This window comes from Lethenteron reissneri, chromosome 25 (genome assembly GCF_015708825.2).
Source record: "Lethenteron reissneri isolate LAM-NWPU_2019-01 chromosome 25, ASM1570882v1, whole genome shotgun sequence".
NCBI classification, from domain to species: domain Eukaryota; kingdom Metazoa; phylum Chordata; class Hyperoartia; order Petromyzontiformes; family Petromyzontidae; genus Lethenteron; species Lethenteron reissneri.
Genome location: NC_083803.1, coordinates 14,399,563 through 14,415,002, shown reverse-complemented (window position 1 = coordinate 14,415,002; position 15,440 = coordinate 14,399,563). Strand labels below are relative to the sequence as shown.

At 47.5% G+C, this 15,440-nt stretch overlaps 1 protein-coding gene across 1 annotated transcript in view; it reads left to right on the top strand.

Annotated features, from left to right (window-relative positions):
• Positions 1-4,074: 4,074 nt before the first annotated feature.
• The window catches only part of LOC133347299 (pleckstrin-like), a 30,525-nt gene continuing 19,159 nt past the window's right edge, over positions 4,075-15,440 (top strand). Inside the window, exons 1-4 of the mRNA XM_061559445.1 lie at positions 4,075-4,247; positions 8,924-9,079; positions 12,280-12,458; positions 13,582-13,673. Of these exons, the coding sequence (XP_061415429.1) occupies positions 4,212-4,247; positions 8,924-9,079; positions 12,280-12,458; positions 13,582-13,673 (463 nt within the window). The 5' untranslated portion in view covers positions 4,075-4,211. The remainder of the gene's footprint in view (positions 4,248-8,923; positions 9,080-12,279; positions 12,459-13,581; positions 13,674-15,440) is intronic.

Sequence of the window (15,440 nt, the reverse complement as noted above, 5' to 3'; positions counted from 1 at the left end):
TAACCGAAAAAATTAAAAGTATGGACCCTTGCAGCCACGAAAACTTCAAATCTAGAATTCACCACACTGGTCAATGTTAAGGATGTTATCCGTGGTTGAGAATCGAGCTCAGGTGGGCGCAGTAGAGTGAACAAAGCATTGCCACGCACCAATGTAGCAATATTTCCAGTGATCGTTCTCGCAGCATAAATAACAATACCTGGATGATAATTTAAGATCAAGTCAAAGCGAGCGATTTCCTTCGCAAATGAGCATTGAGGTGGTGTCAATCCACTGTTTTCTGTCTTAAATCAGATATTGAAGTACAGAAAATTGTGCTGCGTTATGATCTTCACACAACGCTCTTCTATTTCTGTTTTCTCAGTCGGCTCGATAAAGCAGAGCATCGGTGAAGTAACGCTTCCAACATTTCGACCGTGAACTTACACCACACGTTCACGGTTTCCTTAACGTCACACAACGCAGCGTGGACTTAGAGCAGTGGTTCTTAACCTGCGGGGTGCACGCACGCCCTGGGGTTATGAGATGACCTTTCTGGGGGTGTGAGACATTGCCAGATTTTTTTCGAAGGTAAATAATCTAAATACAAATTAAGCACGTACAGTAAGTAGAACGACTTTGTTTCACGTATTAACGATACACATTTTTAGGATTGAGAACCGAAGGGGGTGGAGGCTGCAGTGAGGGTTAAGAACCACTGACTTTGTTACTCTGTGCAACAAACGACTCTGCAGGGGCTGAGCGGATGGGACGCAATAAACAAGCCTCAGGGGATAGGGGAAGTTTGGAGAGATATGAAAACACAGATTAGCAGCTGCCACTATTAGTGCAACAAAACAAACTGCATGTGTTTTTTTTCGTCTTAACCCAACAGCATAAAGACACAAAGCACGTTCCATTAAAAACCACACACACACACACACGTGCCCGTTCAGCTTTTGTAATAAATTACACTGATTACAAAAATGGTGCACTAATAGCCAAGGATTGTGGGGTATGAATGACCGAAACTACATGGGAAAGATCAACGATTTTGCGATTATTTTTGTTTTGCTTGTCACGTAGGAAAGCCGATTGCAACATGGGAAAGATCAACGATTTAGCGATTATTTTTGTTTTGCTTGTTACGCAGGAAAGCCGATTGCGATTGCGTTTCCTAATTAAGTACTTTGTGGGTAATTTTGGAAATTTGTAACAATTTGGATCATGATGCTGGCAGATGATGGCCTATTAGAATGACGTAAGGAGATATTTTATCATCGATGTGCTGTGAAGCAGCCGACTCATGTTACGTTTAACACGTAGCAGGCTTTCGCGACCGATATTATTCATCATAAAGGTTTTTGGATTAAATCGCGTAAGTATAAATGTGTCGTAACCCTCCACCACCCGACAGAGCCAGTAAGGTTTGTCACGTAAACAACGCGCCAATTGCTGGCTGTGTCGGGTCGTGGAGGGTTACGACACATTTATACTTACGCGATCTAACCCAAAAACCTTTATTATGAATCATATGTTACGGTTAATAAAACCCCGCAGTATTTACCGGGGCGACCTACAGGAATCCACCGCAAAACTCTGGAACAAGTTGCAAACGCACTACCGCTGGGCCACGTTAAACCAGCTCATGTCAAAAAGGGAATTAGGATTTCATTCGTATGAGAGAGAAAGAAAAAATGAACCCGTAAAAACAAAGTTTTTCACTATAAATCCTTTATATGCGTGTTCAATGGGCCACAACCCAGCCCACATTAGTCTTTGAAACGGGCGGCTAGAGTCCTCTCGTCCTCTGGCTTGAGATGGCTGCCACCTATGGGTCAGATGCTTGCCTGCCACCATTAAGCAATTGGTAATTAAATATAATTTATTTTTTCCTAAAAAGTGTAAAATTTTGGAGAAAAATTTTTCACGAAAATAAATTGTCACGCACAACGAGTCTGTGTGCAAAATGTCAGCTCGATTGGATCACGGGAAGTGGGTTAAAAAACGACCGAAAGATTTGCACGGTCATAAGCGCGCAAGCAAGCAAGCAAGTGCACTTAATACAGTATAAAGGATTTTAAAAACACATCTGCTCACACAATAGCGCCATCAGTGCAAGAGCAATATCTGGCACCACGTGACAAAATTATGATCCACGATCTCGTTCAGGTTTTTTTTTTTTACAGGCTCACATTATTAGACTCCGGCATTAATAATACATAATCTCTCTTCTGCGTAAACGGCGCTGAACTCAACGCACTCTTGTGAGTGCATTAGCGTCCGCCCTTCTTTACTCTGAGCAATAGGCTGTGTCAACACGCTCGCGGGGCACGATCCACGTTCGTGGAAAATGCACCGCGCGTGCCACGTCGTCACGTGTTCTGAAAGGACGGGCAAAGGCGCAGGCCTGCAATTGCTTGCACACGCCAAGCGGACAGGAGGGCCTCTCCACTAGAGGTACCTCTAGAGCCCATGGTTCTTAACCTTCACTGCAGCCTTTGTGCACCGTTGATTCTCGATCGTAAACAATTGTAAATAATGTTAATACATTTCAATTTAAAGCTTTCGTGACTGCAGGGATTCATCTTCTTGGTTGTTTCGGTAAAGTCACGTAGAATGGAAATAATAAAATAATAAAAATAATTCTCACGACGTTTCGACCACAACGCAAGCAGCCGTCCTCAGGTGAAGAACCGGTCTGTCGAGAAGACAGAGTCTGAATGTTAAAACATACAAAGGGTTTGATGAAACAAAGTCGTTGTTCTTTCGTGCCCGTGCTTAATTTGTGTTTTGATGATTTACCTTCGAAAAAATATCTGGCCATGTCCTGCACACCCAGAAAGGGCATCTCGCAACCCTAGGGGGTTGCGTTTACCCCAGGTTGAGAAGCACTGCTCCAGAGAGCCCCTTCTGGAGGGTATTTGGTCTACTCTTCCACGCCGGCTAGACATCTTGGAACGAGGTGGAGGAGTGCTCACACCGTGGCGTTACCTAAACACATTCCTCCTGCGGAGGGAGCTGGTAGCAACGTTGGGTTGCTCGGTCAATGGCCAGGGTCAACGGCGGCGTGGTGTATTCCGCAAATATGCCCGACTGTGAGGGCGGGCACGAGCCGGCGTGAGTAGGTTAAACGTTGAGTTTTATAAGGGCACCACGGGGTGACCAGCCCCTCCCCTCCCCACCCAGCCCCACCCCTCCCACCCCCCACCTAGCCCCTCCCCACCCTCCCGTACCCACCCAGCCCCTCCCCACCCTCCCCACCCAGCCCCTCCCTCCCCACCCTCCCCTCTCCACGCAGCCCCACCCCTCCCATTTTTGGATGCACGACGGACGGACACAATAATCCCCTGTGGGCTAGTGTAACCAGGAGGTTCCTACCAGTATTATTCTACTGCTGTGTGGACACGTACACACGGCATGCAGGAAACTCGCCCATTGCCGTAAGATTATTATTTTTGCGAGACCGCGTTGGCAGTGGTCCACAAGCATAAATAACTTGTACATTTGCCAATAACTTTTTTTTCCCGAGGTGAATAAAAAAGTGCACGTATCCGACTTTTCTGTAAATGGCATGTTCCTTATCGGTTTTCTTTGGTTTCTTTGCTATTGATATCAGTCAGACTAGAATCCGAATCTATTTACACCGGAGAAATCCGGTGAGCAGCGAAGCTCTTTTCCACAGGCGTCCAGTAGGGGCGGGTCAGCAAGTTACCTTTGACCCGAAGAAGGGGTCATTGCACGGAGCAAAACGTCGCCTATTCTCTGCGTGTTATCGTTGGCAGCGTCATGGGAGGAATGTTTTTTTTCGTATATAAGGTTGAAACGGTCTTCTGCAGATTCCACTTTAGTTCACGTTCTCTCTCCCCTCCGTCTGTCTCTGCCCTTCTCTCTCGTGAGTCACCGCAGCGCCCAGAGCCGCAGTGGCGTGGCCGAAATTTGCCGGTTAATTTTGCAAGAATTTCCCAGAAATGGAACAAGATAGAAACAAAACTCAACATTATAAAAACAATGGCTTAGGAGCCTTTGCAGACAGGAAGCGACGCGGTAGGCACGGCCACTTTAGAAACTTCCTTCTTTAGGAGTGGTGGGTGGGGGGTGAGCCGTTAGGGCTCGATTCTGTTGTGGTCGAGCTTGCCTGATGCGACAAAGGCACCGCGAGACTTGCAAGATTGTTGCTTAAAGCGGGGTGGGTAAGAAAAATAAAACTGTGGATAAATCGAAGAGTCCACATGGAGATCATTAAGCAAGGATATTTGGTGAAAAGGGTAAGAGAGTGCTTGTATGCGTGGTGTTGGCTTGTTGACGTGTTTTACTTGTGATGGGTGACATTGCTTTTGTTATGTGACCCAGTGCTTCGTTCGCTCGTGCATTGCGCTAATGAAGCTCGTTTTGCCATTGGACGGGAAAGCACAACGGCTTATATGAGGTGCCTCTTTTCCAAGAGCATTTCATAATCCAGCTGCATTCGTTCAACAAGCCTGTCTCCGCTGATGAGACCCAAACCGTCGGAACCGGTCTAGGGTTTGCTTAACACTATCTGTCTGAAAATCCAATAAGCAGAAATATGTATTTATATTTGGGAGCACGTAACAGAGTTTTGCGTAAACGGCCACGGCTAACGCCAGTGGCCAATATCCTTCCCAAGACCGCTCTAAGCAGCCAGTGGTGAAGTTTGACCAAAGAACCCTCCACGATCGGTCAAATGTGTAGAGGCCTTCATCCGGCAGTGGATTGACAAAGAGCTGAAAATTATAATGATTTTACCAGTTGTTAATATTTTATGATTAGCCTACTGTCTGTGTCACTGATGCTGAGCTGAGTGGTTAATGCTTCTTCTGTCAGGAGGCCATTTGATGGATCAAATTGATTATTTCATAGAGCGACATCGATGCTAATTGCGAACATCGCAAGCCGCGTTTACATCTAAAATCCTACAGAGACACTACAGAGACAAAGCACAAGACGCGATATGAGGTACGAAAGTGAACGTAACACGAACCGGATAAATCGACAATAAATTAAGCTCCTAACATCGGCGAAAGTCTGGAGAAGAGCGAGGAATTATTGGGAACATCACAACTAAATGCCATGGATGGTGTGATACACATGTTCACGGCGCTCGTAATAGAGCCACGAGACAACAATGAAAACATTGCCATGTCAAGCAGCCGAGGACGAGTTTCCCAAAGTCAACCGTTGCGGAGTGTAAATTGAATAGGCACTCGTATGTAGGTGTGTTCTGTTTGGCTTCATACGTTTACATGGTGGTCATGGATCATCATTGGCACTCGTCTATCCAATGCTGGATTAAGAATGCATTGACGTGGCGCTGCTAACCCCATGCGGCAGCAATGCCACAACCAATATCACTCTTGCACACACAATACACACAATACACACGCAATACACACACAGTACACACAATACACACACAGTACACACACAGTACACACAATACACACGCAATACACACACAATACACACACAGTACACACACACAGTACACACAATACACACACAGTACACACAATACACACGCAATACACACACAATACACACGCAATACACACACAATACACACATAGTACACACACACACACAGTACACGCAATACACACACAGTACACACAATACACACACAGTACACACACAGTACACACAATACACACACAGTACACACAATACACACACAGTACACACACAGTACACACAATACACACACAGTACACACAATACACACACAGTACACACACAGTACACACAATACACACACAGTACACACACAGTACACACAATACACACGCAATACACACACAATACACACACAGTACACACAATACACACACAGTACACACAATACACACACAGTACACACACACAGTGCACATAATACACACACAATACACACACACAGTACACACAATGTACACACAATACACACACACAGTACACACAATACACACACAGTACACACAATACACACAGCACACACACAATACACACACACAGTACACACAATACACGCACAATGTTGTCCCACGTCCGGCTGCAAAGCTGCAATCGAGTGAGATTCACACCGCATTCTGTAGAACGAATTCTGGGTTGAAATCGGTGAGCCCGGAGGTCGGCGACTTGTTGCTCCGAATTCGCACGCGACTCTTTAAGGGCCGCTTCGTGACGTTCATCTATTCGGGAGTCGCCGTCTCGTATCCACATTGCATTGTGGTCCTTGAAATATTTATTAGTATATTTTGGTACTGGCAAAGGAGGTGCCATGATGTAGCTGCTCACCCCGAGCTCTCAATACTCTGGTGGTGCGTTGTCTTTGAACTGTGCGCCTTTTTGCGTCATCTGGTCGAACACCATATGAGACTAGGCTCTAAAGAAAGCTGTCTCTGGTGTGGACCAATCAGTTTCAAGGACAATGCATAAATTATCAGAGTATTGTTTTTTGTTTGCATTTGACTGCAAGTATTGTGGTTAATGTAAACATGATTAATTGCAAAAAGGCGTCAGTTTTGTTGCCAGAAAAAAGGGGAAAAACCCTATTAGTATAGGTTTTTTTTACCGAAAATAATTACGATATTATTTTGATTGCCAGGTCTGGGTAAGCCGCATTCACAGGAAATCGCACAAACAGAACCCGCACAAAGCGAGGGAAACATGTCGAACCAGCCAGTCTGTTCCAAAATCAACACCACCTATCGGAAACAAAATCATCTTTCGCGGTTTGCCTCGTGTGTTAGCATGCACCGTGAATCTCGGGCGACACACTCGCATGATTGATAATTAATCAGTGTTTGTGATGGCTTTTATTGCTTCCATTGAGGTCTCACAAGAAAGGAAATTGATTTCCTCCCTGCACGGGCACAGGCGATATATCGCAAATATCATCATCGGCCGGAGCTCCCGAAGAGCGGGTGGGGAACACCAGCTGTATCATTTCATTTTTTTTGCTGGAGAATCTCATTTTAAATTAACGGCAGGGGCAAAGCCCACGGATCTCCAGAAGTGATATCACACACGGCGGCCGCTACAGCTGTGATTGCCGTGCCGACTAACCTTTTCTGGAGAGGAATCTGGCAATTGTCCATATCTGAACAGAGTTTGCAGTTTCAGGTCCGTTGATGAAAATAAACGCGGCGGCGGCGACGCCACAAGAGGTTACTTAAGAGTCAAGACTTTGAAATTTGGCGTGGGTTGCGCGTGCGCGTGCGTGTGCGCGCACATCTGTGGGTGCACATTAGTGGATCTACTCATCCGGAAACGAGTACAGTGCCTGCATGGTGCGATGTGTAAGCATCAGCACTGGGGAGAGACAAAGACGGCCGGGCGCGGTGCTGGTCACAAACAAAACCAGCCTTCGTGTATTACTTGCCCCAGCTGTGTGTGTTCGACTGTGACACGGGGGATATTTTTTATTTCTTTGCATCACAGCGAATGCTGTGATAGTGTCTGTGGACAAGTCATTTCATTTCACAAATCGGTTGGTGCAGCGGTCAGCGCGCTGCGCTACGAACCCGGCGACCCGAGTTCGATTCCCGCTCGCGGATCCACAAACACCAGTGACGATTTATCTGAACCTGTTCTGGGCCTCCCCTAGGTCGACTCAGCCTCAAACTAGGACCTGGTGCAGTGGGAAAACATCGCCACGAGGAAAATAAAGGCGGCCGGACGTGGTGCTGTCCACTCACCCCCTCGTGTGCCGCTAACAGCACTTGCCCCAACAATCTGTTGAGACTATGGAGGGGAGGGGGGGTCTTTGTCATTGTCATTTAACGAGTCACGCCTGCACCTCCTGCCAGCGAGACTCCGACACTGCACGTGGTCGCAAAGTGCACTTAGCCTGGCACAAGTGCTGTGGTGATGTCATCACCACTTAAGGGTGGACAGGGAGGGGGAGGCTATTGTTTTTGTCTGTGGGTGAGCACACAATACAATGCCAATATATACAGCATCTAATTGTGACCAACTCAACGAATTGATAACCAGAATAAAGGGTTTTTTGGGGGGGTGGTTAGATCGCTTAAATATGAATGTGTCGTTAAACCCGCCACCACCCGACACAATCAATTAGTACGGTTTGTCACGTAAACAGAACGTGCCAATATCGTTACTACTTCAGCAAGTGACGACAACATGACGACAACTACGACTGCTGCCCAACACCACCGTCACCATCATCATCATCGCTCAATCATCATCATCATCATCACCATCAAGCCATGACCATCGTTGCTCACCAGAGGCCAAAGCGTGCGACTGGGACGACGTTTGACTCGATCTGAATGAAGACGCAGACTCGGAACAAGGAGGGTGGCCTCGTCCGAGACTGCGACGCGCTGAGGAGGACCGAACGTCGTGAGTGGCCCAAACCTCAGCCTCCAGACAGACTGACCCGATCATTAACCAGGGAAGGGGAAATTGCCCATCCCTCACGCCGTCATCGAACGACCAGGAGAGAGTGCCCCGACTTAAACGCGACCGCTTTAATCGACGGCACTCACAGAACCACGCAAGGAAATCCACAGACTAAGCAAGCCTTAAAATAAATGACGCAAATTTCAAAACAAAAAAAAGTGCTGGCCACTCGTAACACAGCTCGGCACTCGGTCGGCACGCACGCATTTCACGTGCGCGCGCACAGCCCGCCGTGTCGATCTACTTGCAAGGACGTCAGCGAAATGCGTCCGTGCTTCAACCGCGCTGGTCAGTTCGCGGTTGGTGAAGGTGCCGCGGGGTGCCGATGAAGAGTGGAGTTTGCCCTAATGCCCTCTCCTATCCCATAACGACCACCACGCCTGCATCTATCCGCACATGGTGCTCAACCAGATGGCAGAGCGGTATCCAGGCACGAGCCCCGCCTAGCCACCGAGATGCGACGAGATGGGGGCGCGCGTGCATTCCGGGGCTGCTCGGTCATTGCTGTGCGAATCCGCAGGGCCACGTTGTGCACAACTGGAAGGCGCGCTGGTTCATGCTGGATGGAGAGAGCCTGACCTACTACACGTGCAAGGGCGAGGTTTCCTCCAAGGGCTCCATCCCTCTGAAGGACTGCCAGATCGTCAGCCCGTGCCTGGACTACAGCAAGCGCCCTGTGAGTCGTCCGTGCCTACTGTCTGCAGCGGCAGAGGCGTAGCTAGGGGGAGGGGGGCAGGGGGGTACATATGTCCCCGGGCGCCAAGGTAAAGGGGCGCCAAAATTAGGCTTGCAACGTTACATTATAACTTATTGCGGCGGTCGCGGCAGCCTGAAACTACTGCACAAATCTACACCTCAACTTAAAAGTTTATATATCCCGCCACACACAGCCTACATGTCTTGTAATTACATTTTTGGTATGTGAATAAACGGGGGGGGAGGGGGGCGCCAATTTTGTAGTTCGTCCCCGGGCGCAAAATATCCTAGCTACGCCACTGCGCAGCGGCAATGTGGGGGCGGGAGGGAGGGGGCGTTGAGCGGTGCGCATCACTCCGCGTTCGAGAACGGCCCGCGGAAGGAGATATCACAGAGCTGCGTCTAATCTTTGAGGTGTCCTCTTTTATCCACGCGCTGGAAGACGCTGCACTCTCGCCACACGCCCTGATACGTCGCATATCAGTCACGCCAAACGTTTTGTGACATTCTCAGAGCTGGACGTTTGCCAAATTTAGTGACGAAAGAAATATAATACTTTTTTTGTGTGCAGCCCTTTTGTTGCTGGGCCGAGACCATCATCTCATTACACTTGGTCACAGGTGGCTGAAACCCAGATTCGAACCCAGGGCCTCGGGAGTGCCAGGTCATTGCTCTGACCCTCTAAGCCACCCACGAGTTTCCTCAATCAGCTTTGGGGGAGGTCATTCTTCGTGGGTCCATGACCCACGAGAACCACATTCGCACGTACCGCACTCGATAATGCCGTAGCGTTCTATCTTAATCTGCTGTTAGCTGTAATCATCAATGTTCTTCTTATTAACGTTGCAAAATTAACCACATTTCAGCAAACTGTCATGCCCAATAAATTGAAGTTGCATTTTATTCCACAATAATTTGCAGTACAGTAAAGCATTGCAAACTGATTATATTAGCGCGTATAATGAGATTTCATACACTATGTACACTAATATATTTACAAACAATTACAAGAAATAGCTGTGTAATTGTGCTGCATTATATTCGAACCATAAATTTTTATGATATTCTTAACCCAATAACAAAACAGCACATTCATATATTTTCATGAATTATTCATGGGTTTGCATTAATCTAAAACAATATAATTGGCCGATAAAGAATTCTGTGGAAATTAAACATTAGCATTCAAAGCAATACAGGATATGATTGAATACTGGCAATAATGCTACTTATTGCCACTGAGATCCAGTATCAGTGGAGCACGCATTGAACACAATGAATACGATTAAATCAAACGTTTCAACTGAACCAAATTTCCCATTCTAATGCGTTCACCGCGGGTTTTTTTTGCGGAATTTGTGCAGGCAGTTACAAAGAAGGACATTACCGCTGCTCATTCCTATTGCTCCGATTAACAGGCGCAGATGGCAACTACCGTTCCGTGAATATGAATCGTGATGTTCCTACTGCACGGATTAAACACCGCGTCTCTTTTTAAATCCTTTATATTAAGTTCACTTGCTTGCTTGCGCGCTTACGACCGTGCAAATCTTTCGGTCGTTTTTTAACCCACTTCCCGTGATCCAATCGAGCTGACATTTTGCACACAGACTCGTTGTGCGTGACAATGCATGTTCGTGAAAAAAAAATTCAAAAATTTTACACTTTTTAGGACTAAAAATATTATATTTAATTACCAATTGCTTAATGCTGCCATGCAATCATCTGACCCATAGGTGGCAGCCATCTCAAGCCAGAGGACGAGAGGACTCTAGCCGCCACGCATATAAAGGATTTATAGTGAAAAACTTTGTTTTTACGGGTTATACTTGTTTTCACTGAAATACTTTGCCTACTTTCAATTCGGTTTTTTTGGAATAGGCCATTGCACTCGTTGCGTATCCAAAACTGACTCGAAAGAGGTGAGCGCTGTTGGACAATCAATCGTTCCCAACCGTGCACTGCTGGTCTTTGAAACATAATTCAAGTGATTATAATCTGGTGTTTCGTGAGAAAATCGTATCTGCAACAGCACCACGGACCACTTATCACGGTCTGACGGAGACCGCTGTAGATCATCTCACCGAAACGTTAAGTTAAAATAAGAGTTATTGTTACATATTGTTCATTATTGCTTCATGTTGTCATCATTTGATTCACGGTTTCGTACAACGTTGTTATTGGCCTTTTGCTTTGTGTTACCCACAATTCCGTTGAAAATGGGAACATCAGTCTCCTGCGCTTGCCATTAACCTGCATCCAGCAATGATGTAATCGAAAAACACCACTGAGGAATTGCAAGTGGGAAAAAAAACATCTTAAACGTCCTTCCCTAGTCGTGACTAAAGACCCCCAAGCATGGACTAAACTCTTGGTCTGTGCTCTCTCTCTCTCGTTCTCTTTCGAGAGCACTTGCACTAGGGCAGGTCCGTGGCTCAAGCTCCCTCCATTCCCATCCAACCCCACTCCCTCTATTCGCTTTGCAACACCACACCCTGTCTTAATTTGAAGCTTTCGTGACTGCAGGAATCCATACTCTTTCGTTATTTCGGTAAAGTCACGTAAGCATGGCCTGCTGCTGATGCAGACTGTTTAAAAAAAACAGTCTGCATCAGCAGCAGGCCACGCCTTCCCACCTGATGACGGACGCTTGTGTTGCGCCCGAAACGTCGTGATTTATTTTATTTTATTTGTATACCTACGTGACTTTACCGAAAGAACCACACTCTGTGCCAGGGTGCCCGAGTCATAACCATGGAAGAAGAGTTGAGAAGGTTGAGCTGTCATCCGGCTTCAAAGAGATCGTATCTATCGTCATCTACAGTAAATGATGCTGAATAAACTCCGTAGCATGTGGCTTCTTCTCCATGCGTATGGTTTTGCATAATAACCCATAACTCCGTGTCCAGCTCTGATAGCTCACACACAGCCTCGGGAGAACGTGAGTGGATGTCGTCAATGCCGTAGTGAACAGATTCACAATGCGGATCACTACGCTCTGGCCAGAATTTCCACAGTCGCATGCCGCTGGGATTTCTCTGATTTTCTCCACACGGACGCGGGTGCTGTGGTTTAGTCGGCTCAGCGTGCGTCATCGTTTTTTGAGGCAGTTCTAATCCGGGGTGGGGAGTTCGGGGGCGGGGTCGGTGTGATTCCTAACCGTGTCGTGCGCACTCCAAGACGGTCTTCAAGGTGGTCAACAAGAAGCAGGAGCTGGTGATGCAGGCCTCGTCTCTCGAGGAGCGGGACGCCTGGGTGCTGGACCTGCGCTCCGCTGCCCGTTGCCTCCAGGAAGGGCGACCCTTCACGCGGTCCTCACTGCGCCAGTCCATCCGCCTGGAGCACTCGCTCAACCTCCGGTAGCGTTCTTCTCCGGCGGACGACGGCTGCCCTGGCACCCATTTTCCACTGCCGCATGCGAGCCGAGCCAGCACGGATGGCCCTCGTGGAGAGAGGCGTTTTGCTCCCAGTGGCTTTTTGCTGTCGAGCCGAGCTGTATACAAACCGTGACTACGCTGGGTTTTCGCGAGACATCTGAATTCGACCCGGGGGGGGGCGAGGGGGGGGCAGTGTCCAAGCAGGTCCAGGGATTGATGTTAAACACAAGCTTGTTTGCCCGTCCTAGAACGGAAGCTGTAATATTTATGAAAGAAATTGAGCAGAGTATCATTGTATCTTGTGTAAATTGAATGGCAGTGAAGCTTGTGCAAAAGTATGTCATCAAACACTTCACTGCAGTTCACTGTAGCACTGTATTAATGGCAGTGATTCTTGCACAAATCTACGTCATAAAACACCTCACTTCATGTCACTGTAGCGCTGTATATAACTGACCTTCAATTTGTTCAAATTCACTGCTCTGATACTTTATTCTCTTCTGCTACCGGTCGCTGGGGTTGAAATAAATTGGTATTCGATACAATACCTGGAAAATCACCGAGAAATGTCTATTTTACTATAATGTAGAATAATAAATTAGACTTACCTTTATATCTCAAGTGCTGAAGAAATAAATAACGACCCCCAATCCACTTTGTTGCTGCGTATAATTAATTATTAGATTAACTTTCAATAAAGTAGCTTGAAACTTCAAAGAATTTGTGAAAATTTTTGTTTTTCATGCTCCACCATCTTCTGCGTGAGTGTAAAACTCCACCTGCTCATGCATTAGTCACGGGACCAGCTCTGACATCACTTTTCCATCGATGGTAGCCCATGGCGCTTGAATCGAACTTGGGTCACCCGGTTCACGGCGCCACGTGCAAACCGCAGTGCCACCGCTCCACCCCGAGTGGATATTAAGATTCTGCACCAGGGGCGTTATGATGTCACCGCCCTACTTTGTCAATAGCATCCTCCCATGCAATGATTGTCACGCCGCAAAAACTACACTGCCACACGTACAAGTTCACGCATTGCCGTTCGACAAAAAAAGATCGAAATTCTCCTTTTAACAAATTGTACATTTCCTTGCTTGCTTAGAGAGATCTTGACGAGAATGAAAGACCCCGAGAGTGGAATCAAGTCGGAGAGTTGCAACAGCAGCAACAAGCTCTACAAAGACTGCTTCACAGGTACATCCTCCGTGAGCGTGGACATCGACAGAGTCCCTTTTGCCAATCCACTGCTGAACGAGATTCTCGCCACGACCATGCGTCTCATGAGGCTTTTTGACCATACTTCACCATGCTGGTCAGCAGGGGGTGCGGGTCCCGCGGAAAATCACACCGTGTGCCCACCCCCCCCGACAACGCCTTCAAACTAAACCGGAAGTATTAGATCTGACGCCGTTACATTGAAAAGCACGGGTCCCCCCAAAGCGCGGGGCCCGGGGCAGTCACCCCGATTCGCCATACCTCATGGATGGCTCTGCTGATCGGTGCCGGTTGGTATGAACCCTCTACTAAATAGGCTTTAAATTCCACGCATAACCATAGAGACAAAGATCCCCCGCATAGCCTTAACAGACTGTAGGGGCAAGTGATGTTAGTGAGCAAGGTGGGTGGCCGGCACCACGCCCGGCCGCCTTTGTCTCCCCAGTGGCGATGTTTTTACACCCCCCCCCCCCACCCTCTTCTTCTCTTCGCCCATCCTCAGGACCCCATGCGATCAAAACGCTTCTCCCACGTAAATCCTCCAACCCCCCGCCCCCCACCGAAGACAATGCGCCGTGTTGAAGCGGGAACAGCGCTGTGGGTTCTTGTTTTCGCAAATTCAAAAAAGTAATTTTACGAGCAAAGTGCGGTGCAAAGGACCAGTCAGTTTTTGAAAATCGGTACAAAAATAGATGCCCACTTCCCTAATAGTCAGATGTATTTCGCGATCTATATACTTTTTGCAATGTGTACTTGTGTATTTTTCGCGTGACTTGCTTACCTTCCCTATACTCTGCACTCCTATCGTTTTGAAACTGGTAGGAACCACTTAGTTCCACCAGCCCACAGGGGATTATTGTGTTCGTCCGCCCGTCGTGCATCCAAAAATGGGAGGGGTGGGGCTGGGTGGAGAGGGGAGGGTGGGGAGGGGCTGGTGGGGAGGGTGGGGAGGGGCTGGGTGGGGGGTGGGTGGGGAGGGGCTGGTAACCCCGTGGTGCCCTTATAAAACTCAACGTTTAACCTACTCACGCAGGCTTGTGCCCGCCCTCACAGTTGGCCATATTTTGCGGAATACACCACGCCGCCGTTGACCCTGGCCATTGACCGAGCAACCCAACGTTCCTACCAGCTCCCTCCGCAGGAATGTGTTTGTGTTGTTTGCTTTAACTTTCTGACCCCGTGCCCCTTACTGGACACCTGTGACGAAGGAGCTTCGTAGCTAATCGGATTCCTCCCCCTCCAGTCTAAATAAACATTTTCATCCTGATTCTGCAGCCCTTTGTCAATCGACCGCTAGATGAAGGCCTCTCCTCACCCGTGAGGATTCATGAAAGAGCCACCTGGGGACAAACACAGACATCGCTCACCACTCTGGGTTTCCACCTGTCATAGTTTTCCCAGGATCGTCCGCTATTTTTTTTTGTCAGGCAGCTGTCCTGGGAAATCTGAAGTATTCCCCGGGACATTAAAAATGCAGTTTCTGCCAGCTGCTTAGTAATACTGTTGTACAGCGCTCAAGGAAATGCATTTGCATGTGGTCTTCGCCTCTTCTGGTGTCGTGAGAAATTTCTTCTTCTTTGGTTCTTTCGGTAAAGTCACGTATAAAGATACAATAATAAATGAAATAATAGCATACGACGTTTCGATTGGAACACAAGCAATCATCATCAGGTATAAATGAAATAGCAACAAAAAATCTATTTCATTTATACCTGATGATTGCTTGTGTTGCAATATAAACGTCGT